At 37.7% G+C, this 26,170-nt stretch overlaps 1 protein-coding gene across 1 annotated transcript in view; it reads left to right on the top strand.

Moving 5' to 3' along the window:
* The window catches only part of baiap3 (BAI1 associated protein 3), a 58,230-nt gene extending 33,063 nt beyond the window's left edge, over positions 1 to 25,167 (top strand). The window contains exons 3-34 of the mRNA XM_016526553.1: positions 19 to 106; positions 1,434 to 1,511; positions 1,622 to 1,729; positions 4,296 to 4,355; positions 5,022 to 5,088; positions 5,656 to 5,869; positions 5,947 to 5,991; positions 6,080 to 6,157; positions 6,287 to 6,392; positions 6,493 to 6,600; positions 7,476 to 7,568; positions 7,653 to 7,756; positions 7,978 to 8,095; positions 11,281 to 11,405; positions 11,791 to 11,881; positions 13,059 to 13,115; positions 13,412 to 13,509; positions 13,831 to 13,882; positions 13,979 to 14,130; positions 14,329 to 14,452; positions 15,424 to 15,567; positions 15,725 to 15,820; positions 16,106 to 16,321; positions 17,935 to 18,003; positions 18,089 to 18,168; positions 18,361 to 18,469; positions 20,591 to 20,662; positions 20,742 to 20,825; positions 21,963 to 22,083; positions 23,242 to 23,365; positions 23,449 to 23,654; positions 24,618 to 25,167. Coding sequence (XP_016382039.1) covers positions 19 to 106; positions 1,434 to 1,511; positions 1,622 to 1,729; positions 4,296 to 4,355; positions 5,022 to 5,088; positions 5,656 to 5,869; positions 5,947 to 5,991; positions 6,080 to 6,157; positions 6,287 to 6,392; positions 6,493 to 6,600; positions 7,476 to 7,568; positions 7,653 to 7,756; positions 7,978 to 8,095; positions 11,281 to 11,405; positions 11,791 to 11,881; positions 13,059 to 13,115; positions 13,412 to 13,509; positions 13,831 to 13,882; positions 13,979 to 14,130; positions 14,329 to 14,452; positions 15,424 to 15,567; positions 15,725 to 15,820; positions 16,106 to 16,321; positions 17,935 to 18,003; positions 18,089 to 18,168; positions 18,361 to 18,469; positions 20,591 to 20,662; positions 20,742 to 20,825; positions 21,963 to 22,083; positions 23,242 to 23,365; positions 23,449 to 23,654; positions 24,618 to 24,721 — 3,391 coding nt within the window. The 3' untranslated portion in view covers positions 24,722 to 25,167. The remainder of the gene's footprint in view (positions 1 to 18; positions 107 to 1,433; positions 1,512 to 1,621; positions 1,730 to 4,295; positions 4,356 to 5,021; positions 5,089 to 5,655; positions 5,870 to 5,946; positions 5,992 to 6,079; positions 6,158 to 6,286; positions 6,393 to 6,492; positions 6,601 to 7,475; positions 7,569 to 7,652; positions 7,757 to 7,977; positions 8,096 to 11,280; positions 11,406 to 11,790; positions 11,882 to 13,058; positions 13,116 to 13,411; positions 13,510 to 13,830; positions 13,883 to 13,978; positions 14,131 to 14,328; positions 14,453 to 15,423; positions 15,568 to 15,724; positions 15,821 to 16,105; positions 16,322 to 17,934; positions 18,004 to 18,088; positions 18,169 to 18,360; positions 18,470 to 20,590; positions 20,663 to 20,741; positions 20,826 to 21,962; positions 22,084 to 23,241; positions 23,366 to 23,448; positions 23,655 to 24,617) is intronic.
* Positions 25,168 to 26,170: the final 1,003 nt, after the last annotated feature.

A 26,170-nucleotide genomic window follows, 5' to 3' on the forward strand; every position in this document is an offset into this window, starting at 1 on the left:
ATCCGTCTCTATTTCCAGGGTTGCCAGGGGAAACGGGGAGTTCTTTGACCGCATGAATAAAATCCTCCAGAAACAGGATAGTCTGCTGTCTGCCGGCCAAACTGAGGTAACCACATTCTTCAAAAGACTGCATCCCTGCTTTTACCAAGGTGTATCCCTGTCACAACATTCCCCCGTGTGCTGAAGAATCAGGTCATATTAAAGCAGTTCTTTCTCCTGAGCATTGCTGCGGGATTCAGTGATCACAGAAACTCACCCTCCCTCTTCCCCTCATATAAAGACAGCGTCAGAGTTAATGTGCTTGAATTAGATGTTTATTGAAGAGCGTTCCTCTCCCACTGTTCTAGCAGTAAATGTTGAAAAGGACAGCGATCAATGCTGGCTGAGTAGAATTTGCCTCCAAATGGTTCTGGGTGATAAAAGCAGCATTAACACTTATAATGGGTAGTATTGTATACTCACTATTGAAGAATCCTACAGAAATGGCATTCTTAAGATCTAATCACGCAATTAATGCATGAAATTATGCTTTTCTGCATCGTTATTGAACACAGTAATCCAACATTCATCATCTTTGTGGGGAAAATTGTGCAAACCTTGATATATAGAAATTTTCTCCTTTATCCCTTGATGCATGAATTAATGAATCACAAAGTAGTTAAAGTATAATTTTTACTTGAAAATAAGAATATTGACTATACACACACACATATAAAGATATGATACAGTCCATTATTCTGTAAATGAAGTAGATTTAATATGGTGTTCATTGTGTGTTATAAATAATCATACTCTTAAACTTATAACCACAAATACGTAAGTATTATGATGTATTATAACTGTTGTTATGATTATTCATGAGTTGATATAACATATTATAAGTTTTTTTTATAATGCCTTAAGAATACCCTTATAATGTATTATAAATACGGGCTTCATAGAAAGTGTTACCGAACCTTTTTATCTGAGTTTTCTTTTCTTTTCTTTTTTTTTTTTTCTTTTTTTCAGATTCTCCCTGAAATAGCTGACTGTGAAGACATTGATTAGAACATTCGTCTCAAATCACTCCTCTCGGAGAACTGATTGTGTTGTAGATTCGCCAACGAAAAAGTAAATGACGTTCATCGACAAAAGTGGGAGTTTATCGCTGTGCCATTGTCAAGATCCCCTTAATCTATTAGCGTAGCTCAAATAAAAACGAGCTCATATTTTGGATCAAATTATCCATTTCTCACAGAGGATAATTCTGAGGGGCTCATGAACTCTCCTCTTGCCAGCTCATTGCTCTCAGCCGGTGAAGCCCTTGAATCTACACGGCTAGAGAGCTGCTTTGAGCTCATTGTTACGCACAATTAATGATCTCCCCACTCTTCATTGATCACCTCACCTGTCATCTTTGTTTCTATTGGTTCTCCATCCTCATGCATTTACAGGAGGAGAGCAGCTGTGCTCCTCCACCCCCGGAGTGCAAAGACCAGGCTTTTGTTCCAGAGAGATCCACCAGAGATGAGGTGAGTCTCCTGGTCACCCTTTCAAAAGCAACAGTGATTCAGATATCATGATTCCTTTTTGTGGTACTCTGTGGTTTTTCTCCTTTTTGAAATAAATCATTCTGTTATAGCTGGATTTGTTGTATGAGGAGGCGATTTACACCGTGGTCAATCGCGTTGGGGTACCATCGCCAGAATATGTTACCAACGAAGGGGACATTTTCAACTACCTGCAGAAGGTGCAACTTTGTTGTTTTCTCAATAAATTACATAGTGCATGATTCAAACGCTCCTGCATCCCTCCATAACAACACAAATATCACAATGTGTGTTGTGCCTCTGGTGCTTCAAATCCACCAAGACCTAAATAAATATCATGCTCTGATTGATTTCTAAATAGATAAAATTCTTGTTTTATCTTTTGTTTTCAAAGCGCTTGCATTCTCGAAAAAAAGCTAGTCCTTGAAGGGATTGTGGGGGAACGGAAGGTTGTGCTTGGGTGGTGGTGGGGGGTTTGTTTACTTTGACTTGGTTTTATGAGTTGGAGCAGATGCTCTTGTCTCAGACATGATTAAACATCAAAGCCCTTGCCCAATGGGGATTGATGTTTGGTGCTTATATTACACCCATGAAACCCCTGTCACTCCAGAGGAGCCTGATTCCATTCTGAGACCTCTAACACTGAGGTGCAGCAGGCCTTACGTTTGAAGTGTCTGATCTATAATGTTTTTCCTTAAAAAAAAAAAAAAATTTTTTGCCTTAACGGCTGACATATCCTGAGCTTTGATTACCATCTCTACTATAAAATGCAAAAACCCTTTTCTCAAGAATAATGTATGTCAGCACTCATAACCTTTGAATTAATTTTTAAAGAGTTAAAATGAGAACAAGGTAGACATGTAGAAGCAGTTAAACAGTTTTTGTAGCAGTTTTTGCAGGGCTCAAAACTAAAGATTTTTTCTACTACCCTGGTCGGGCCAGTGGTTCAAATTTTTACTTGCCCTGCCACCAAAAATGTAATTGTTGTTTTTATTGTTGTTTTCTTGCATTCTGATAAATAAGCTTATATGTCACCAAAAGTTTAACACTTAAGTTTTACAATTCTCAGTTCCAATTTCATATTAAAATAAACATAATAAATAAATAGAATAAAGATACAAATTAAACAATGCTTTAGGTTTTTAGATTTGTAGGTGTTCAAGTACAGAAATTGAATAATCAAATGTAAAATAGCATTGCATATTCTTCACTATAAATTAAATATATACTAGTAATTGTTAAAGCTGTGAAAGTGAGTGATTGATTTTTTTTGGATTAACATTAAGGACACCGATAGCAGCTGGTAAATTAGGCGTGGTTTTAAACAGAATGCATGGATCCAATATAGTGAGACACATTCAATTTCTTTCCCAGCTGTTTGAGTTAACTTAAGACGTAACCGACTGTTTTCGAGTATACTCGCCAAGATGGGTATTTGACATGCTGTTGTATGTATTTGTCCGTTCAAGCACAAGAAGATGTGGAAAGCATAAATAATCATAAGGGGCTCATGCGTTGCCTGTGACACGGATCTATGTGTGCATGCCTTGCACGCAGAACACACTGAATGGAGTTGTTATTCACATCTTCTTGTGCTTGAATGCTTTAAAATTGTTTTATTGTTCAAATTGGCCAGGTATACTTGTCAGTTAAACAAGAAGTTGCAAAAAAAGAACTCCATTCGGGGTGCGTGCATTGTTTGCACTGTACACACAGAACGCAGTGCGTGGATTATGAATTGAGTTTTCTTGCGCATCTTCTTGCGCTTAAATGCTTTAAAATAATAAACTTTCATGATGCATGCTGTGGCCCGATCGTGCCAGTGACAAATCTGTCAACTGTCCCGAGAGTCTTTCACGCAGTCCTTATTGTCAAGCCCTGTGAACTAAAAGTAAAAGCTTCGGAATCAAGTTGTGCTTATAAGCAATTATTTGACACTTCACTTGGACTCCAGATTAGAGATCCACAAACAACATAAGGGGCTTTTGCACCAAACGTTTTCATAGTTCCTATAACTATTGGTAGATGTACCCACTTTTTGGCATGTTCGCACCACAAGAACTGGAAACGATTTTAGGTACAGGAACTCCTTTTGGGGGGACTGCATTAGCTCCTATTTCAGTGTAGGGTCTAACCAGGCACAATAGGAACTACCAGTGATGTAAGTGTACACTGATTGGACTATGGCATGCCATATGAAACATCGGCACCTGCCATGTTTTCAATAACACCACAAACATGGAAAACAGCGATAGATGGACTGATGGTGAAATCCAGGCACTTCTCCATTCTCCAATAGTTGACGATGATGCCTGTTGGTTTGCATCACTTCAGAGTTCTTACTGGCAGTGCAAATGCAACCAGGAATATGGCCCTGGGGAAAGAAGAAATCGTGAAATGTTTATGTCAGGATTTTATTTTTTGTTTTTATGAATAGAAACTTCATAACAATAGCATTTATTTGAAATAGAAACCCTTTTGACATTATAAATGTCTTTACAGTCACTTTCGATCAATTAATTGCATCCTTGCAGAATAAAAAATATACATTTATTTTAAATAAATACATACATACATAAATGTAGCATATGCTGGAGAAATTGAGTTTTTAAGACTTGAGACTAAACTGTCAAAGACTTGAAACTGACTTGTGAACACGTCTGTCATTGCATTACTATAACCATTATACCCAGTCATAAAAACTTAATATTCAAAATGCAATGTTTTTTAGAAACCAATCTTTTCTCTGATCATTCTCTCACTCAGGTCTTTGATATGGGTCAAGAGGAGCATGACATCATCCTTCAGAGAGTCAGAGAATCCAAGGTGAGGGTCTCACATAGATTTTGTCCAATACTACAAACATGACTCTCTTTTTCTCAAGCTTTTGTTCTGACAGTCACAGCAATAGTGGTATATGCTGCCAGCTCGAAATTAAGAGCCAACGTCTTATTTCTTTATAGACAGATTTCACTCTTTTCTTCTTTCGTATGAGTAAAGGTAAAATAATACTTCAACAAGTGGAAAATACTGATATCTATAGAGAGCCTCTCTTACTAAACAGACGCAGAATCAATGAAAGAAACCAATTAAACATGTTTTATCTTTTGCAAGACCAAAGAAACTTTGAAATGTCAGAATGAAAGAAGCTCCAGTTACCTCTTGTAACCTCTTAAAGGTCTTTGAAAAGAACAGAAAAATGTTGTGCTATTTGAATGTGCATCATAAAGATCCGAGCCTTCATTTGAACAGCAGTCTCCCACTGCCTGTGTCATATACATAATATACTCACCTCTAACATCTGAAAAAGAAAACCTCTATTGATTTCTTTTCTCTCGACAGGCCTTGGCACTACAGCACGGCATGTTTGCATTTATTTTACTGTGCACTCACTCAAGGTGCCGCCACCATGTCGAACAGCAAATGAAACATGCTCAGTTTTTATTACTGCCATGATGCGTTCTAATCCATATCTGAAACATTATTTTGTAGAAAGCCAGCTTTTCTCTCAGGGTCTCTGTAATAAAAGGCAAGAATCTCATGGCGAAAGATGCCAATGGTAAGATGTTTTTGTCTTTTGTGAATTATTTGCGTGTTTTGCTTCTAATATCATGTCTTTTTGATGTAGTCTGTGGCACTGACTTTTGTTGTGGAAAAAAGAACAGCAAGACAAAACATTCACATCTAGACATAATACCTATATGCCTTAGAAAATCTTCAAAGGAAATTGTATTTATTTTAACTAAAGCATCAAAGAAATCATATTAGTTTTAGACTTTATTTTGTCTGCAAAGTTTTATTCTCCTTTTGATGAGCCAAAATTCACATCACACTCTCAGAAAGGTTTAAAGCTGTCACTGGGTTGGTACCGTTAGGTAAAAAAAGCTAAAAGGTATATCTTTGTATCTTATTTACCCTTAAATAGTACATATTAGTCATTTAAAAGTACATATTAGTACCTTTTGAAATGAGCATATGAGTACCTTTTTTTTCTGAGAGTGCATAAATGATCTAACAATAAGACAACACAAAAATTCTTCCAGTGAAACAGACCATTTGTTTATATGCTTTGAAAGCCTTTATTGAATTTAATTAGTGAACATTTTTGCCTATGGGTGCTGTGTAGGCTATAGTGACCCCTACTGTATGCTGGGAATCCTCTTGGGACAGTCTCCCAAAGACACTGAGGAGAAGAAAGAGAGGAAGTTCAGTTTTCGCAAGAGACGGGAAAAGTTAGAGAAGCGCTCCAGTGTTAAGGAAGTGCTGGCGGGCCGAGATATCCAGGTGACTGATGTCAAACCAGAGACTCTTAACCCAGTGTGGAATGAACACTTTGTTTTGTGAGTATCCTACTGTTAGAATTGAATAGATATTATTAGATGATCTGTGCATTTTTAAATGTGTTTGTTTTCCACAGTGACATTGATGATGTTCACAATGACCTGCTCCATCTGGACATATGGTAAACTGCATCAGCATATGTCCTTCAGAACGAGAACAGTCATCTCTGTTTTTCTCACTGAAAAATTGTTTGTTATTTTCCACCCAAGGGATCACGATGACGATGTTTCTGTTGCGGAAGCCTGTAAGAAGCTGAATGAAATTAGTGGATTCAGAGGAATGGGCAGGTAGGTCACACAACAACCGTCTGTTGTCTTAAAGCTAATGAGCCTGAGATACGTCTGACACATTCTCTGCAAATACTGGTTCAAATGCATGCTGAATATATGACTCAAATGGTTGCATCATAATATTAGATATTTCAAGCAAATTGCCAAATCCGTGAGGGCTAACGGGGCCGCTGCATCAGGAAGCGAGGAGAATGCTGATGACTTCCTGGGTTGCATCAACATCCCGCTGAATGTGAGTTCTAATTCCACACACTTTAGTTTCTATAACAGTAAGGCAACTCATTGTGTTTGTCATTGAATCTACTTTTGGATCACTTTCTGTCCCTCACTAGGAGATCCCAGTCGTTGGTTATGATAAATGGTTTAAGCTGGAGCCCAGATCCAGCGCCTCTAAAGTTCAAGGAGAATGTCACCTGATTCTTCGTCTCTTTACCACTCAGGTACCGCTGCTCACCTGAGATCTAGCAGCATTCATTAAAGGGATAGTAACCCTAAAAATGGAAATTCTGTTGTTATTTATTCACCCTCATGTGTTACAAAACCTGCATGACTTACATTATTCTGTGGAACAAAAAATTAGAATGTTGAAGAATACTTTTCCATCTACTTATTCAATGGGGATGTGTGCTATTCAGTAATTGTGGAACTCGAAAACCCAATTCCCTATTTACTTGCATTCAATGGACATGAGTAGTGAGTACACTGCTGTTCAAATGTTTGGGATCAGTAAGATTTTTTAAAAATGAAATTAGGACTTTAATTCAGCAAGGATGCCTTAAATTGATCAAAAGTGACTGTAAAGACATATATAACGCTGCATTTAAATTATATTTAAATCAAATTAAATTATATTTAATACAAATCTTCTTTTGAACTTTCAATTTTTCAAAGAATTCTGAACAAAAAAATCAAGTATCACAGTTTCCACAAAAATATTAAGCTTAACAGCTGTTTTCAACATTTATAAAAATAAGAAACGCTTTTTGAGCAGCGAGGCAGCCATTTTCAAATGGCTGTTGAAAATTCAGCTTTACATCACAAGAATAAATTACGTTTTAATATACATTAAAATAGAAAACATTTTAAAGTGTAATATTTCACAACATTACAGTTTTTACAAACAAATGCATGCTCACGAGCATAAGAGTCTTCTTTTTAGAAACATTACAAAAATGCTTCTCCAAACTTTTGAAAGGTAGAGTACATTCAGCATGCAGGTTTTTGAAAGACAAAATAGCTGAATTTTCCTTCAAGGTTATAATATTCCTATTCATCTTCATAATATTTATTAATCACTCCTACTTCTGCTCAACAGAGAGACACAGCCTTGAGTAAAATGGCCTCCAATGTGACCATTCACAAGAAGATGTTGAGCCAGATTCTGGACTATGAACATAATCAAATTCAGGTTGCACTTTTTTTTATTTGCCTAGCATTCATCTGCATCAAGCTTAGGAGCTTATAATTAATAATCGTACCATTTTAATTGCAGAAAGAGCCTTATAACTGGAATGGACAAGTGTGTGCGGCTGCATGGACTGTGCTGTCCCATCATGCAGTGCAGGCCGATCTCTCCCCTCTGCAGCAGGCCATCATGTGCGTATTAAACATCAAACCTAGTGAGATCATAGCTCATCTGTGACATGCCACGCAGTCGGCATGTTTATTGACAGGATGAGCACAACAGCATGAAAACAGCAAATGCTTTTAACACCAAGACCCATCCTGATAATCGCTGCATGCTTCAGCTACACACGCCTGCCAACAGTGAGACTGACACTAGTGTGTAAAACGGATGTTTTTGCATGTGTTTGCAGCCGTTGGCAGTGTTACAGCAGCCATCACCGCTCTCAGAGGATGAGCTACGCTCTGCTCCTCAGGCTGCTGAAAACTGTGGAGGCAGAGTGGGAGGATACCGCTGTGCACGGGGAGCTGGTGAGTTTTTACAATAGCTCGCTGACCCTGAATGTCTGGGCACATTCATGTGCCGTAGCACAGAGACCAGAGTTCACTCTGGGGCTCAGCGCTTTTTGGAGTTTTACACATTAGGGGTGAATTCATTGCGCTGAAGAAAATCATTTTCTTAATCAGCGTGTTTTTTCTTCTTCTTGTTTTCCAGTAAAATGCAAATGTTTGTAGAATGAGACATTTAGTTAAGAAGCAAATTTGCATGATATTGAAATTTGTTGTTTGAGAATATTTAGAGGCAATATTAGTTTTAAGCATATCTATCTGTGTTGAGGTTTATGTTTATAAATAGTAAAAACATTATGTATGAATATCCTTTAACATTTTTGCTTAAAGGTGAAGTATGCGCTACTGCTGTTATATTTTCAAACAACATTTCCCAAAAGTTATTCTTATCCTTACAATATCTTGCTGTTTTATCTGTGCTTGACAGTAAAGAATTAAACTTGAGTTTAGCTTACCTGTCAAGAAGAAGCTCCACAAGTTTGGTGTCTCGATAGAAACCCGAACAATCCATCAAATTCAATCCATCTTGTAAAAGCACTGGCACAGTTCACCCATTTACCCATTTTTTACCCATTGTCCGTCTCTGTGTATTTTGGCCAGTTTTCATATTTTATCTTGCACTTCTGTAAAAGAATCTGAATTTCTTTTACCATGTAATGCATTAGCCATGGTTAAACACCTACAGTACTGGCTCAGCCTGCTACAGTAGCCACGCCCCAAACTCTCGCTATTGGTTGAAGTGGAAAGAGATCTGAGTTGGGCAGTGTTTACAATTTTGGGGAGATAAAACCACAAATGACATACTTAGTGACCAATAAAGTACACTCTTAAGTAAAATGGTTCTAAACAGAACTAAATTTGGATTCTTCGGTTGTAACAATAGCAGAACCCTTTCACGCTAAATAGAATCCTTTTTATAAGGTTCCATAAGTAATGAGCTACGCTCTGCTCCTCAGGCTGCTGAAAACCGTGGAGGCAGAGTGGGAGGATACCGCTGTGCACGGAGAGCTGGTGGGTTTTTACAACAGCTCGCTAACCCTGAATGTCTGGGCACAGAGACCGCTTTTTGGTGTTTTACACATTAGGGGTGAATTCATTGCACTGCAGAAAATCATTTTCTTAATCAGCATTTTTGTTCTTGTTTTCCAGTAAAATGCATATGCTTGTAGAATGAGACATGTTTAGTTAAGCAGCAAATTTGCATGATATTGTCTGAGAATATTTGGAAGCAATATTTTAGTTTTAAGCATAAATCTAATAAAATGTAAAGAGGTTTATGTTTATAAATGGTAAAAAAGTCATTATATATAAATATCCTTTACAATTTTTGCTTAAATGTGAAGTACGTACTACTAATGTCATATTATCAAACTTATCATTTTATGATTTCCCAACAGTTATTCTTATCCTTTATCTGGGCTTGACAGTAAAGAATGTAGCAGAAACTTGAGTTTAGCTTACCTGTCAAGAAGAAACTCCACAAGTTTGGTGTCTCGGTTGAAACCCAAACAATCCATCAAATTCTTCTATCTTTTAAAAGCACTGCTAAATTTCACCCATTTACCCATTATTTTAACCATTGGCTGTCTCTGTGTATTTTGGCAAGTTTTTATCAGATTTTATCTTGCACTTCTGTAAAAGAATCTGAGCCGTGGCTAGACACCTACTAGCTCAGCCTGCTATACATTAGCCATGCCCCAAACTCTCGCTATTGGTTGAAGTGGAAAAAGATCTGAGTTGGCCAGTGTTTACAGTTTTGGTGAGATAAAACCACGAATGGTACACTTAGTGACCAATAAAGTACAATCTTAAGTAAAATGGTTCTAAACAGAACCAAATTTGGATTATTTGGTTGTAACAATAGCAGAACCCTTTTGTGCTAAATAGGACCCTTTTTATAAGGGTTCATAAGTATCCATGATTTAAAAGTGCTATATAGGACCTATTACACAAGTAATAAAAAATCTAGCAATATGGATCATAAATTCAATATCTCCGTCACTTATTTAATGGAGAATTGGAGAGATGTATCCTTAACTGAACAGAGCTGGTCACAGTTACATGTTCTGTTAAATTACAGAGAGAAAAAGACATGGCTGGTAGGAAACCAGTTACAATTTGAAAGTTAAAATTTATAGTCATTTTTAAAAAGAAAATGTACCTGTCAAGAGTGTGTTGACAGTCAGTCTGTGTAGTTGAATAGCTGAGCTCCAGAAAATCAGTAATGAGGTGACTTTGACAGTTACAGATTTGAAAAACAAAAAGGCGCAAAAAAGAACCATATACTCTAACTCAAAGAACCATTTTAAAAGCAACGGGTTCTTCGGGCTCTTATGGTTATAAAAAGTTATACTAGCAACTAATAGTAATACTGTTACTTCATGTAAAAAAAGAACCTTATTTCTTAAGAGTGTAGATTAAGTGGATGTATTTTTTTACATAAAAAAAAAACTTCACCTTTACGGACATTTATGTTTCTTTATATTAATAGTTTTTAGATATTTTACAGGAAAAACAAAACAAAAACAGAACATGTTTTTGCATTTGAAAAGCTTAACTTCTTTTAACTTCTTTTTAGAATGTGGTGTCTTACAAAATACCTTAGATGCGAATGCAGTGGCCTATGTCGACTTTGTTACATTGTCAATATTTGCACAAACACACCTCCTTTTTTTGTAAAGTGGTTTATTATATTCAGCGCTATTTGTCTGGTGTAGTTAATGTTCCATAAAGTGCTTGCAGAGTTGTGCTTTGCAAATTGCAATTGGTGCTAATTCACTGCGTAATACCTTCAGCGAATCGGGTGCTAATTAGCTGGTTGGCTGGTTTTAGCTGGTCAACCAACCTGGTCTTAGCTGGTCATCAGGCTGGTTTTAGAGGGTTTTGGCCACTTCTTTAGCTGGTCAGGCTGGTCTTAGCTGGTCAGGCTCGGAGACCAGCTGGAACATCCAGCTAAGACCAGCCAACCAGCTTAGGCTGGTTTTAGCTGTTTTTTCAGCAGGGAAAACAACGCAGTCGGCATGTGCAAATAAACAGCGCTATCAGCGGGTGTAATTTATTCTCCGTGAATTCCCCCCTAAGGCTCTAGTTTGGAACTAATTCTTTTCATCTGGGTCCAGTCTGTAATTATGTGTTTCTGAGTGCAGGAGGGTCTCTTGGCAGAGAGCTTCAGACTTTACTGTGATTACTGCCTGTCTCAAATGAAGAGTATGCGTCAAGTATTCCCCTGCAACAACTCTGCTGCCATCATACGCTGTGAGCTTATGCTGAGGTGAATTCATACACACACACAGGCTATAAAGACTCATGAACCCACACATATGTTCACAGGAGCTGGCCTTCATACGGTCGATTTCCAGGCCGAAGGACCACAATAAAACCATTTCAATTCAGATATTTCTGCCATCAATTGCAGCAGCTGTGTCTGGGAACTCATGGTGATCTGCCCTTTCGGACTCCTATGGGTAGATCTGTATTGGGTAGTGTGACACACTAAAAATGACATCCTGTGGGCATTTCTAGTGTTGCTACTACAATGTAGTACAGTATACTGGGCTCAGAGACACACCACCACACAAACAATTCATGCAGTTTCCACATGGTGTTGTTGAAACTGTTCTTTGGATATTGATCTGCTGTGTGTATGTGTGCTTTAGGAGCATTGGTCACATGCAGTCAATGGCAGCCTTTAGAGCCGTGTGTTCAAACCGCAGCGAACTGCACTTGGAAATAGCAACAGTTATAAAGGTAATAAGGTGATGCAGACATACAGCAGTGAGACATACAGTGGTTCCGAAAGGTATTTGGACACTGAAGCCACACTTTTTCAAAATGTACACTATTGTTCAAAAGTTTGGGGTAAATAAGCCCTGCTGAAAAAAACAATAGACACCATAACAAAATTTGTAATTTACTGGTAAATTACTGGTTATAATGGGACTTTTATTGGTTTTTAATGGAAACTGTAATGGACCCTGTGGGTTTCTACTAGTATTTGGCCTTCTATTGGTGGCTTGTTAAAACCAATAAATCATAATGGAATATGTCCCAAAACACACTACAGAAAACCATTTTTTAAAATGGTTTTAATGGTTAAAAGTTGATGGTTTGCAATGTTTGTAATGGTGTTTGTAGTGGAAACCATTAGAATTTTCTGTGATGGTTTCTATTGTTTTTTCAGCAGAAATAATTTTATTTAGTCAGGACACATTAAATTGACCAAACGTGACAGAAATCTGTTGTAACATTTTAAATGGCTTTACTTTAACAAATAAATGCTGTTATTTTTTTAACTTCCATTTCATCAAAGAATCCTGAAAAAAATTATCATGGTTTCCACAAAAATATCGAGCAGCACTACTGTTTTCAACATTGATAATACGAAGAAATGTTTCTTGAGCATCATATAAACATTTTAGAATTATTTATAAAGGATCATGTGTCACTGAAGACTGAAGTAATGATGCTGAAAATTCAGCTTTGATATGTTTTAACGCAACAAGTTGCAAAATTACGAATGATAAATACATTGTTCAAAATACAGACAAAAGTAGTGTAATACTTTCTGGTTGCCAAACATAGAATATACTTCATGAGAGGAACCTTATATACTTCACCTGTGGTTGATATATTACACCTTTGTGAACTGGAGAGGAAATTACTTCATACATCTTGAGAGACCAGATGGTTAAAGGTCGTGGCTCTGAGAAAAGCTCTAGCAGATGCTACTTGATTTTATATTTTGTATTGAATGCATCGACATTTCTACAGTTAGTTGAGTTTATGTGTCCAAAATTGTCCAAATGCTTTTGGGGCTACTGTACACAGTGATTTTAAATAGTTCATATTTTACTAAATTATGGATACATTTGTATATTACTACTATTTTTTAATTTATTGTTTCTTTGTTTATTCCTGACTTTAGAAAGGTACAGTTGAGTGGTATGAAGGAATAATATCAAACATCAAACCAGATGAAGGCGTAAGTATTGATTTAATTACCATATAAAAGTGTTTTCAAATGTAGTTCCAACCATTTATCTACTGCACAAAGAAAGCTTGGAAACCGACATGAATACCTAGTTTTAGTGGCCCTTTATATTATGACTTACATTAGCATATAATATAAAGCTGAACAGAAAATTTTGTACTGTATGTCTACATTCATACTGCTGTAGTTAAAGCACCTGTAGTTTCTCTGTTGCTCATAACTGTACAAGAAAGCATTGGTCAAGCATTTCAGTAGCTGATGTACCTGTTGTCTGCACATCTCTACAGACTCTAGAGGAGCAGCTGAGGCGTTTGGTTACGGTGGTGGATGCAGTATGTGTTGATGTGCAGAGAGGACAAAATGTCTACAACAAGCTTTATTACAGGTATCTTTAGACATGTGTAATTTCAGAATTACACAAAATAATGACTATTTCAAAACAGGTTTCCAAAGCATGCTCCCTGCCTACCATTGGTCGGTCAAACAGTCCCACTACAAACTCACGCCAAGTCAGGATTGCTGTTTTGTGCAGAACAAACAGAACAATGTTTTGATTGCCCTGCAGAGACACAGCATTCAGGAAAACCAGCCTATGAATAGCTTATTTAAAGCACACTTCATTTTTAATGAGATGGGTTGGGACACAACAACAATGAAACAAGCGTAAAAAAAACCATAGAACATGTTTTTGTGTCTTGTCTTTCAGCTCTGTGAAGGTTGACTTCTTCAGCATCTCCTACCGGCAGTTAGAGAAACTTGTAAGTTTGAGCACCCCTGGGAACGCTTAAAAATAAGTCTTGCCTCGATAAATAGGAGTCAGGCGATAGAGCTTTAATGTTGTGCTGTGTCTCCAGGTGGCAGATGACGTGAACGTGGCAATGGAGCGAGTGTGTGGGAACCTGGAGCAGGAGAGTTCGCGACTCACCCAAACCATGGGAGAGACGCTTTTTGAGCTCTACATGTCTCTGAAGTCCCTCAAGCGCTTCAGGGAGTTTCTGCCTCTTAAGTTAGTCACTGGGATCCTCTTAATCCATCTGCATGAGAGCTAATTCATCAGATATACTAATTGAAAGAGTGAATGCACATGAGGATAGATTGTTGATAGATTGATGATTCTACTAATTGACAAGGTTATCTACTCTTGAGTGAGCCTGAGGATGGCTTAGTCATAACTGGTGATTCACATGTGGACATTTCTTTTCAGAGACACTAAGATGTTGGCTCTAACTGGATATCACAACTGGTTCAAGACCTCTATTCATAAATGGCTGCAGATTGTACATGAAAGATCCACTGACAGGATCCGCAAAGCTGTGGAAATGGATCAGGTGAGTTGGAGGCCAAACTAAAGCATTATAGCATACTATAGCTACCAATACAATATGTGGTCAATTAATTTGAGTTTTTCAATGGCGATGTCGGAAAGAATAGCATAAAATAGCAACAGATTATCGGCCGTGGCCTGTTTCCAGAAAACTATGGATTGACTTAACATGAACATACGAGATTCATTTTAAAAACATATTTAAAGAGTTGTACAGCAATAACAGTGATAGCAATGCTGCAGATGAGTAGACGGAGAGAAATAGCTTATGGAAGGTGAGAAAGATGGTGTGGGGCGACATGATGACAAGCCAAGACATGTGTAATGGTTTCCATGCCTGCCACTGAGTCATTGTAAAACACATTTCCACTTTAAAGACAGCATATCCGCCTCCGCTGAATTTGATTCATATAGCTGTCTGCAACCGTCATGCCAATACTTTGTTTATACCAACATTGGTGCCCACCCAAAATTTCATTTTCAATTATATTACTTTATTTTTATATTAGATTATTTTGTTTTTGTTAAATATAAATGTATTTGCTTTAATGAAAACAAATTAAGAAAAAATAAAAGAATAGTAGCATCAACTGTATTAAGTTTAAAGATATTTTTGTGGATTTCCTGCACTTTTCACTAGACTTTCCAGTACTAGTTTCAGTGCTTTTGGGATTAAGCTGAACCTATAATTTTAAGAATTTTTATATAATAATTTCTATGAACTACTTACAGTTCTTTTTTATAAAACATGGCCCTGGCAGAAAATGTTCTTCACAGTAAAAATAAATGTTTCTTTTAAGAACTGTTCACTGAAAGGCTCTTTGTGGAACCCAAAATGGTTCTTCTACGGCTTCACTGCGAAAACCCCCTTCAGTTTTAAGTGTGTGCTGAGAAGACAAAAATCAAGTTAATGTACCCCACTGAGAGAGTATTGTGTTGGCTGCATAGCGTAACGTGTCTATTTTAATGACACAGCTGGAGCAGATCCAGAGTCAGACCAAACACAGCTCCTCGGCGGTGGACGTTACGACATGCTTCAGCCAGGTGCGGGAGTTCTGGGCCCAGCTGGCGTGGCCTGATTCAGCGGGAGCCTTCATTTTCATCACACGCCTGACGGACGTGAGCGCCTCTAAGCTCCACTTTCATAAGCATGCAGTTTAAGCTTGCACAGCTGGGGAGCGGCGGTCAAAAACTGAAAATAAAAAGCATGCTCGTAATGGAAAGGAGAATTGATGGTTTCACCCACATAACGCAATTCTTTCTTGATGTGTGGCAGAATTTCTGCAGTGAGGCAGTGTGTTACGCCGAGCTGATCAAGCGCAAGATTGAGAGGGGCCAGCTGGGACAAGACCACAAGAGTTTCATCGTGCAGGTACCGCTTCTGGGCAAGGGAGGGTTGGCTTTCATTACGAGCGAAGTAAATGTCAGCGTTGAGTGCTTCTCCCTGACAACACTGACGTCTCAGCGGTGCGCCTGTGTCACAGTGTGTCTGACCTCGTTAGCGCCCCCTTTTCATTTTGCACTATATGCTTTCTCTCTCCCTCCGCCCCATTTAGACCTCCTTATTTTCTTCCTTTTTGTTCTTTCCACTCTTTACCTCTCCTTTCCTCATTTTCGATCTCCCTTCCTCCTCTTCCTGGCTGCTGCTTTGGCGCAGGTTTGTGTCGCTCTGAATAGCACGGAGCATGTGCGCGTGTACCTGGGGGGTCTGCCGCGGGAGCTGGACTGGCGGGGGGTCGAACAGGCCATGGAGGAGTCGTGCGGCTTGGAAGGGAAGGAGCAGGTCAACAAGTCCCTCAATGGGCAGCTCTACAACGCTGATATCGACCTGCAGAGGGAGGCTAAACGCCTAATCACACACCTTACTGATAGGGTAATGGCATACATCAAGAAGCACAGTTCAACTGCTAAGAGACCTGATTATATCAAGAGCTATGGCAACATACTGTACAAGCATATTGTACCCAAACATAGGTTTCTGAAAATTAGATTTCTGGGGTGCCTTTCCCATTCAAGGACGTAACTCATTACTTAAAGAAATAGTTCATCCAAAAATTAAAATTAATGCATGATTTACTCACCCTCAAGCCATCCTGGGTGTATATGACTTTCTTCTTTCCGACGAATACAATTGGAGTTGCATTAAAAAATGTCCTGGCTCCTCCAAGCTTTATAATGGCAGTGAATGTGGGTCGAAATTTTGAAGTCCAATAAAAGTGCCGGGAGGTTGATAAAGGCCTTCTGAAGCGAATCGATGCATTTGTGCAGGAAAAATGTCCTTAAAACTTCATAAACTAATCTCTATCTTCCACAAACTGTCTTATGCGCATTCACGAGAGAGTGGCATCCAGCGGATGACGTAAGACATAGGCAAACGTGGTGACGAAGCGAAAGCGCAAAGGAGAGAGCAAAACAAAACACCGGTCACGAATTAGAAGTAAAAAAATATGGATTTGTAAAGAAAAATGTCGGAGGATTTTGATACAATCCAAGAGTAGACTGTTTTTCCTTTGTTGTAAAGAAAACTTGGTTCTCGCGAGACTTGCATATTCTCACCGGAGCCATGTGGAGCACTTTTTATGATGGATAGACACACTTTTTTGGGCTTCAAAATCTCAACGGCTATTCACTTTCATTATAAAGCTTGGAGGAGCCAGGACATTTTTTAAATATAACTCTGATTGCATTCGTCTGAAAGAAGAAAGACATATACACCTAAGATGGCTTGAGGGTGAGTAAATCATGGGAAATTTTCATGTTTGGGTGAACTAACCCTTTAACTACGTAATTTAATGCAACATTGGATAAATAAACTAATGTCAGATTAAAAAGAATTAAATTAATGTCAGATTATTTCTGTAAAAGCTAGTCATGTCTGTTTCCCGAGACAATAGATACTTTGTCGCTCAGCCGTTGTTTGAACCACATTGTTTTAACAATATAGAATTGCCGTTAGTGACATCACAATTGTGTTTGAAGCAATAACTTATGCTAGTTAATTCAAGGTAGAATTAAAGTTAGATGTAATGCTATGTTATGTATGTTATGTAAACAACAAACATGGCATCAGAAAACTTCTTTGTTATTTTTGTTCACCATTGTTTTACTTTATTTCCAGATGTTTGAGGTTCCCTCAGAGTACAAGAGTGCATTCACACATGCGCAGTCTTTAAAAACGTCACTTTTATTCTCTTGACAAACACGGAATGGAAGATATAGATTGTACCACGTCAAGTCAACGTCAAACTATGCTTATAACCACATTTCAAGAGCAGTAGTTCCAATTATTTGCGAAGTTTAAAGTTTGCGATGCTGCGAATGTTTGTTGGAACTGAAGTTTTGGGGAAAACCAAATCATTGAACTATGTTGATAACAACAGACATTGTGACCATAGTTGGCTAAAGGTGGTTTTGGGAAACACACCCCTGACTGCTGCACAGTTTCTGGAGTAAAAAGTCAATCACATAAAACTTTGTCCCACACAGATGCTTCCTGAACTCAGAAGATGTATTCAACACATCAGCCTATCTCCAGACTCCATTAACACTGATGAGGTATGTATGGATAAACAGAGAAAGAACATGTAATTATGGCCGAATGTGTTTTTCAACGTATGTCCTCTTTGATGAACTGCTCCAGGCTGTGGCTCCTCTGATGAAGTACCTAGATGACACTCTAGTCATCCTCAATGAGTCACTGCTTAAAGAGAATCTAACAAGGTAATTACTTGCTTCATTTAGTGATAAGGGGGACATACTGTAATGATAACAGTAATGACACACAGATTTATCCTTGGAAGCATGTTTTTTTTTTTTTCAAGTAAATTGGGCTCTGTAAAGTGGTAATCGACTGCATGTGAAGGAGGTCACTGTGTCCGTGAGCATGATCTTTCTGGTTGTTGTTCACCCCAGGGTTCTGCAGAGTCTGTGGGAGGTGCTCCTGCGGATGATCCTGGACACTGTGGGGGAAAACAGGGGCGTCCAGGTGGAATTCTACACACGGTTCCAGTACACTGTAGAGGTCAGTCACATAGCTGCTTTTCCATCGCTGGGCAAAAAAAATGTTCTTGTTGTTTAAGCATTCCATGCCGATCCAGCCCAGCTGGTACAGATATGGCTTCATTTTCCACAGTGGGGCTGATAACAGAGCTCGTAATACAATATGTCAGTCGTTGCCTCAGTAATCAGTGCTGGGTAGTAACTGATTACATGTAATCTGGATTACATAATCAGATTCCAAAAATTAAGTTCTTGTAATTATATTACATTTTAAAATACTCAAAATCAGACTACAGTTACTTTTTTATTGATTACATGATTATATAAATTTCCTACTCAGCTGAACCTCTTTCACCTAATATATTTACTTGAAGTCAACCTGAGATTTTAAAGTAATAGTACAAGGTTAATAATTACGTAAAACATTTGCACGTTCATGGTTCTTTGACATTGGTTAATTGTCACATGAAATGCAGGTAAACAAATAAAATATTTAATGTTTTTTAGTAAGCATTTCATTTTTTATGATTTAATGATTTATTTAAATTTTACATTTCTTATGATTTAATTAATTATTCACTTTTCGTTGGCAGTTTCTTTACAGACGCCAGTTTGGAAAACATTGATGTAATTTAATGTTTAATGAACTTCTTGATTTTAATAATGAATGGAATATATTTTCATTCTCTTTGTATTTTTATATCAATATGGTACAATATTATCCTGTTTAAATCACTGTGATAAACTGGTTAGGTCAAAAGTAATCTAAAAGTAATCAAACCATATTCTGATTACATTACCTAAAATGTGTAATGTAATGGATTACGTTACTAGCTACAATTTGTGTCATGTCATTTGGAATCAGTAACGGACTACAATTGAATCTACCCAGCTCTGTCGGTAATCCAAGTGCTTACATACAGTTTGAGATGTAAATAGCAACTGCAATATGGAGGATGATCAGATATTTCTGTTTACTACATTGAAATAGCATTTGGCTACAGAGAGAAACTGGTAGCCAGACAACAGACCAGGGAACAAGACGTCATTGTACGCAGTCTACCAGCAGGGTTCCAGGTTGAGAATGGTTTGTAATCGTACCGTGCTGAACCAAGCTCAAGTGGAAATATAACTGTAACTGTTCTTTACCATTCTTTGAACTGTTCGGCTCGACGGTGGAGAAGCGGCTAATAAGTATCACGAAGTCCCTTTCAAAGATATGCAATTCACTCTGTGACCGTATTTGACAGCTGTTTCACTCATACAAAACCAACTCCTATACTTGAATGGGGAAATATCAAAGTCTCAATAGCTTGCCAAACTCATGTTTAACATTTCAAATCAGCCATAAAATCGGACATGAACTGTCCTATAAAAGTTTTTTATGCTCAGTGTTAAAAAATAATTTCAGGTTGGTCCACATGTGCAGTCCCAAGGGCGGGTCTCAGGACACAACTTTGAACATGAAAAAACTCACAAAGAAACATGCGGATGGAGACACATGACAAATGAATACAATATGTGTTCAAAAATGGCTTTAACATGTCCTCCAAATGGATGGAATCATAATCTAGAGATAAAAAAAAAATCAGAGTTGGTTTTGAGAGAGGTTGGCAGGTCCCTTGCCTGAGCTCCAGCAGCATTTTGAGGGAAAATGAGTACTATATTAGTGAAGTTAGTTAGAAAATGCAGCTGAAAGCCAACTATGTGTTTTGCCAGCTGGCGGTTTATTACAAGAGCTCTGTGACTGCAAAGGGCAGTGATCCTCATGTCCGGTTTCTCTCAGTCTGCATTCACAGTCACGGTTTTACATCATGCCTGACCCCGTCAGATATTCGCCAGTGCTCTTGGCCACAGCTCAGTGGAGAACTTAGGACGTCCCCAGTAGCATGTCAATATGTGAGATCCAGTATTCCAACAGAGAGGAACTGGCAGGAACTCACCACAGATTTACATGAAAACTCATGAAGTGCCGAGTGAGCATAGCAAGTCTCAAGAGCATGTTACGAGTGTCTGCATGTCTGTTGGAGTCTGTGCAGTCAAAGAAAGAGCACAAGAAAAAAAAATGACATAAGGTATAAAGTACAATGACTTGTACTGATTGTCAGTCAGGTTACCTTAATAACAAGCTCTTTTTATGCAGACACTGGTGCGGTTCTTCCATGCTGATGGAGAAGGACTGCTCTTGGAAGACCTTAAGAGTGGAGATTATAAGGTATTCTCACCTTTAATCAATGTGGCTGACGAAATGAGTAAGCATGGCTTCATCCGCCTTTCCTCTTCCTTCCCATCAGGCCCTGGACGAGGAGCTGCGTCTGAACAAATGCTCCTCCTTTGAGCTGATCGAACAGTATTTCCTGGAGAAAATCTCTCAGCAGGTGGGTAGGAGTCCTGCTGGGCCGCCACAGCTTTTAGCTCCAGCCCTGCAGAGAGAGGTGTTGATTAAGGAGTTAAGACATCACAAATATTATTCCTTCCTCTGATGATGAAAAATTTGCATCAGTCATTTCCTCTTTGACTAAGCGTTCTTTGCACTGTGAAAGATTTCGCAGCCTCTGACTGTGTCTCAAATCCTGCTAAGCTGACTTGCTGTCTGCTGCCTACGGGGGCAGATGTCTGCACAACCAGCATGTTATGAAACCGAACCGAACCGAACCGAACCTCATAAATGTCTGATCTGAACTGCTTTCACAGGCAGCAACTTTGTTAACTTCTTTAAAAAAAGTTTGCTGCTAAACAAATATCATTCCTCACATCAAGTTCATGAAAAGCATGTCCCACAGTTAATGTTAGCATGTTGCTAAGCTAGTCAATTCTTTAATAGTTATGTAACGCGCGTAGTTGTATATGCGAGCTTCACAGTTCTAACCACGCGCTGGCTCGTGGGTTCTTGGCTTTGTTGCAAGGAGAACACCGAGCTAAGAATTTAGAAGTTAATGTGGGAATTCAAGTGATTTTGCTTATGGCAATTTTATATTTCTTGTCCTCTTTTTTCATGTGTAGCTTCATGATTTAGCTAAATGAGTGGCGTTTCCTGGCAAGCTTTATAGCTTTACTTCATGAACATTTACAGCAAATGCACACAAAATAAATTTTCTTCTAAATTGACATCATCGTATCAGGAAAGTCAGGGTTAAAATAAAAACCGGTGGTGGTGTTCATGTAAGGTAAATATGATCATGCCGACATGACCTGAAGTAAGATTTATCCAATAACTTAATAGCACTATATACATGGGAGATACATGCAGGGTTGCCACAAATTTTGGCCACAGTGTGGTGGGCCAATCTCAAAAAGTAGCATAATTTCACCACCTACAATTTGAGACAATTTTCACACCAGGTCCACATCTATGGTGCCCAAAAATGCTATTTCACTTGCTTTTGAGGCACAACCTGTAAACTGTAGAGTTTCAACCTGGCCTAATGTGTTATTAGTTCTAAACTGGATGTGAATGTTATATGTATTATGTGCTATAGATGGTAATCTTTAACAGATGCGCATTTGCTTTACAGAGAATCTTAAAGCACAGTCGTTTTGGTCGTATCAGTTTGAAGTGTTACTATGATGCCCCTGAGCAAAGACTCACTGTGGAGATACTGCATGCAGCTGACCTCATTGCCCTGGATGCTAACGGTAAAAACATATATATATATTAGTATATTATATATATATAATATATATATTAATCCTTATTGGTTATTTATTTTGCATGCTCATTTCCCTTATGTTTACATTTACCTTTAGATCTCTCTCTATTTGTTCAAGGAGATAAGTAAATCTTTAAATCTTTAAAAACACTAGTAAAAAAAAGTGAAAGTGGCCCATACTTGGAATTAGTGTTCTGCATTTAACCCATCCAAAGTGCACACACACACACAGCAGTGAACACACACACACACACACACACACACACACACAATCCCTGCCGGTACGAGACTCGAACCCGCAACCCTTAGGTTACGAGTCCGACTCTCTAACCATTAGGCCACGACTTCCCCCACCACAATGTAAGAGCATTGTTAAATGTAATATTTAGCATATCTCAAAATGATTATCAATTTCCATACAGTGCATTATAATGTTGAGATGCCTAAATTCACTTACAGTATAGCATTTAAAATATTTTTTTTGTATTTTAATTTTTTCAGAAAAAAATGAAATGAAGTTGTAATATCTGACCGATTTTTAATATCTATGAATCCATATTCTAGCAATGTTTCTACTGTAAACCTAATTAGCCTAATTATTTAAAAAATGTGCATGTAAAATATATATATTTTTAAACCTATAGATTCCATGTATTTATTTTTTTATTTTGGGAAAAAATGACAGAGAGAGAGAGAGAGACTGACTTTTAAAGGTCTATTTGTTTACAATGAAAAATAAAACATTAAAACACTAAACACTGATGTTTTACGAAAACAAATAGACAGCAAGAGAGAGTGAGAGTCATTTAAAATTAAAATGTGAAAATCTCCTATTGACTAACATTGACATTGTTCTGCATTCAAAATATGAAGGAAAATAATGATTTCATAACATTTGCATCCTGAATTCTATTTTATTACATCTGGTGTCTGTTGAATATTTTAACCAATTATAGCCAATTTTACATTGTAACAAATTAGTTGCATTGTGTGTTGATTCTGATGTGAAAGTTTTCTTAAAATGTTGGCACTATTCCTTTTCTGCTGTGTTTACTACTGCTGTTTCCTTCCAAATCTAGTTACTTACTAATATATTCTGTTGTCATCAGTTACTGGATTTGTCTCCAAATTCGTGCTTTCCTAGGCCTCAGCGACCCGTTTGTCATCGTGGAGCTGTGTCCTCACCATCTGTTCCCCACGGCTCGGAGTCAGCGCACCCAAGTGAAGCTCAAAACCCTGCATCCGGTTTTTGATGAGCTTTTTTACTTGTGAGTACCACACCAACTGCTTACCTTAACACTTGAGTCCCAGCGCCCTAAACAGCCCTTTGATCCCATTTGCTTCTTCACAGCCATGTCAGCCCTGAGCAGTACAGGCACAGGTGTGCCTGTCTGACCTTCACTGTGATGGACTATGATTGGTTGTCCACTAATGATTTCGCTGGCGAGGCTGTTGCCCCACTGAGTGACTTCTGCTGGCCGGGCAGGCCAAGTGCCACACCTGCTGGAAAGACCCTTCAACCGGTTATCCTGCACTTGTCCCGCCAAAAACCAAGCGGTATGCTAATCTGTCCATTTTATCCACCTACCTGTGACATTTCTCCTTAAGAGTAAGCATAAAACGTCTTAAATCAGGGGTACTCAACTCTGCTTCTGGAGACCTACTGAACCTTCGTGTAGAGTTTAGATCTAGTCCTGCTCTTAAACACCTGCCTGTAATTGTCTAGTAATCCTGAAGACCTTTATTAGCTGGATCAGATGTGTTTGATTAGGCCTGAAGCTAACGGTACCTTTTTCCTATATCTACGAGTTCGCAATTACAATGTGATTACAACAGTCAGGGGATTTTGATCTGAACAAAATAGAAGTGTTAGGAATTGAAAAAATGAGAAAGATATATGAAAATATCTGCCTAAGACAAAGCGCTATTGTTATAAATGAAAAACACAAAATGCACCTTTCCTGATGCTTTTTTAGGTATGTTCCTTATTCTCTCACAAACCTGTCAGCTGGGTTCAATTTTACAGTAAATGTTATTAGTATTCTTCATCAACATTACAAAAAACAAAAAAAACATATTATACTCAATAACAGATTGCTTCCACAATGATTCTTGAACCATTGACAAATTGGCCTTAAAGAAAATCTCAATTTTGCACAAATATCTCATAAATAAAATATTTTGGGCATGATTTAGAGTAGCATAAACTCTCCACAAAAGCAACTTTATATAAACAGTGTTGAGTCCTATGAAATAATGCATAATTTCACAGTAAACATGACATGTTATTTAAAGACTGCTGCTTATTTCTACATTCAGAGAGAGAACAGCAAGTAGGACTGGTTAGATTTCATTGTTTTGTCAGCATTGCTTGGTGTTTAGTATCTGTTGCAGTCTGTCCTCTTGAAAGGATTTCCAATTACATGTGTCATTGTCTATCGAGAGGTCTGCCACCTCAACATTATTGTTGTGTCTGGTCTGATGGATTCATTTCTGACTGAGTTGCTTCTTGTGATACAGAGAAGCCCATCATGAAGATGCTGGAGGCGAGAACGGGAGACAGAGAGGCTCAAGAGTTTGTGCGAAAGCTGAAAGAGATCGAGAAGTCAATGGAGGAAGAGTAATGTGTCCCCTGTAGTGCACGTATTTCTGATGGTGGTCTTTTTTACCTGTTGTACTATGTTTACTCTTTAAATGCAAACTCTTTTAAATGTATTTTTGACTGTTGTCCAGAAAAAAAGGTAGGATCATGTTTAAAGATCAGTATTTTATCACTGTTCAGCACTTAATGTGTGCTGTGTTTTGATGTTGAAGCCCTCTGATGGAGCTTATTGTTCATAGGATTGTATGAATTTAGTAGTAGAAGGGTCTATTTTGAAAGAAACATTTGAATTCAAACGCTTATCTGAGCTATAGATTATGACTGGAACTCTGAGAACTTGAACTTTGAAATAAACAGATGTTTACTTGAGGATTTTCAGCAAACACTACAAAAGAGAATTACAGTCCACGTACACACTGCAGATAAATATGGTTTACTGCAAGACAATATCGTTTTCTTGATCAGTATTTTTTGCCTTGTTTTCAAGTAAAAATATCTAAACATTCTTTTAGAGATTAGTTTTCATATACAATATATCTCAAATTAAGGATATTTTTCTCACGTCTGAAGAGGAAAAAAAAACATATACAGGGAAAAAAAAACATTTGCAAGAAACGGTCAAATCATTAACTTTTTTTTGTTCGCTTTAGGAATAGTATATGAAATATGTTGTTGCTTTTTTGTGTAAAATTGTGCTTTTTTCAAGGTTTATGCTGTCTAGCATTCAAAATTTTGGGGTTAGTAATTTTTTTGAATTCTCTTATGCTCACCGAGGCTATATTTATTTATTTTTCATTTAAAATCATTTTAAATGTATTTTTTATTTATTTTCAAATGTAATTTATTCCTGTGATGCAAAGCTGAATTTTCAGCATCATTGCTCCAGTCTTCAGTGTCGCATGATCCTTCAGAATTCATGCTAATATGATGATTTGCTGCTCAAGAAACATTTCTTAATATTCTAAATGTTAAAAACGGTTGTTCTACTTAATTTTTTTTTGTAGAAATTGTGATACATTCTTATTTTCATGATGAATACAAAGTAAAAACAAAAATAATTGTTTGTAACATTATAAATTAGATTTACTGCCACATCTGATCAGTTTAACGCATCCTTTCTAGATAAAAGTATTAATTTATTTAAAAATCTTACTGATCCCAACCGACTGCTAAAATTTCTTTAAAAATAGCTCAAACTAAGTGTCTCAAACTACCAGCCCGCAAGATACAGCTCCTCGAGTTTATCTTTGCACCAAGCACATAAATCAAATGTCCTTTTCAACTGGCCTTTAATATTTCCCCAGAAAATTTGAGATGGAGAATGTTGGCATTTTTTTTTACAGCCAAACCGTTGCTATGGTTATCACCATGTCAACCATCGCAAAAGTGACTCCTGTGTTCCACACACACGGAAGGGATTCACTGCCGCATTTAAATGCAGTCTTCACTCCCAAAACTTTGTAGTGTGTAC

The sequence above is a fragment of the Sinocyclocheilus rhinocerous genome, unplaced genomic scaffold (assembly GCF_001515625.1).
Source record: "Sinocyclocheilus rhinocerous isolate Xijiao unplaced genomic scaffold, SAMN03320098_v1.1 scaffold2982, whole genome shotgun sequence".
Classification (NCBI taxonomy): domain Eukaryota; kingdom Metazoa; phylum Chordata; class Actinopteri; order Cypriniformes; family Cyprinidae; genus Sinocyclocheilus; species Sinocyclocheilus rhinocerous.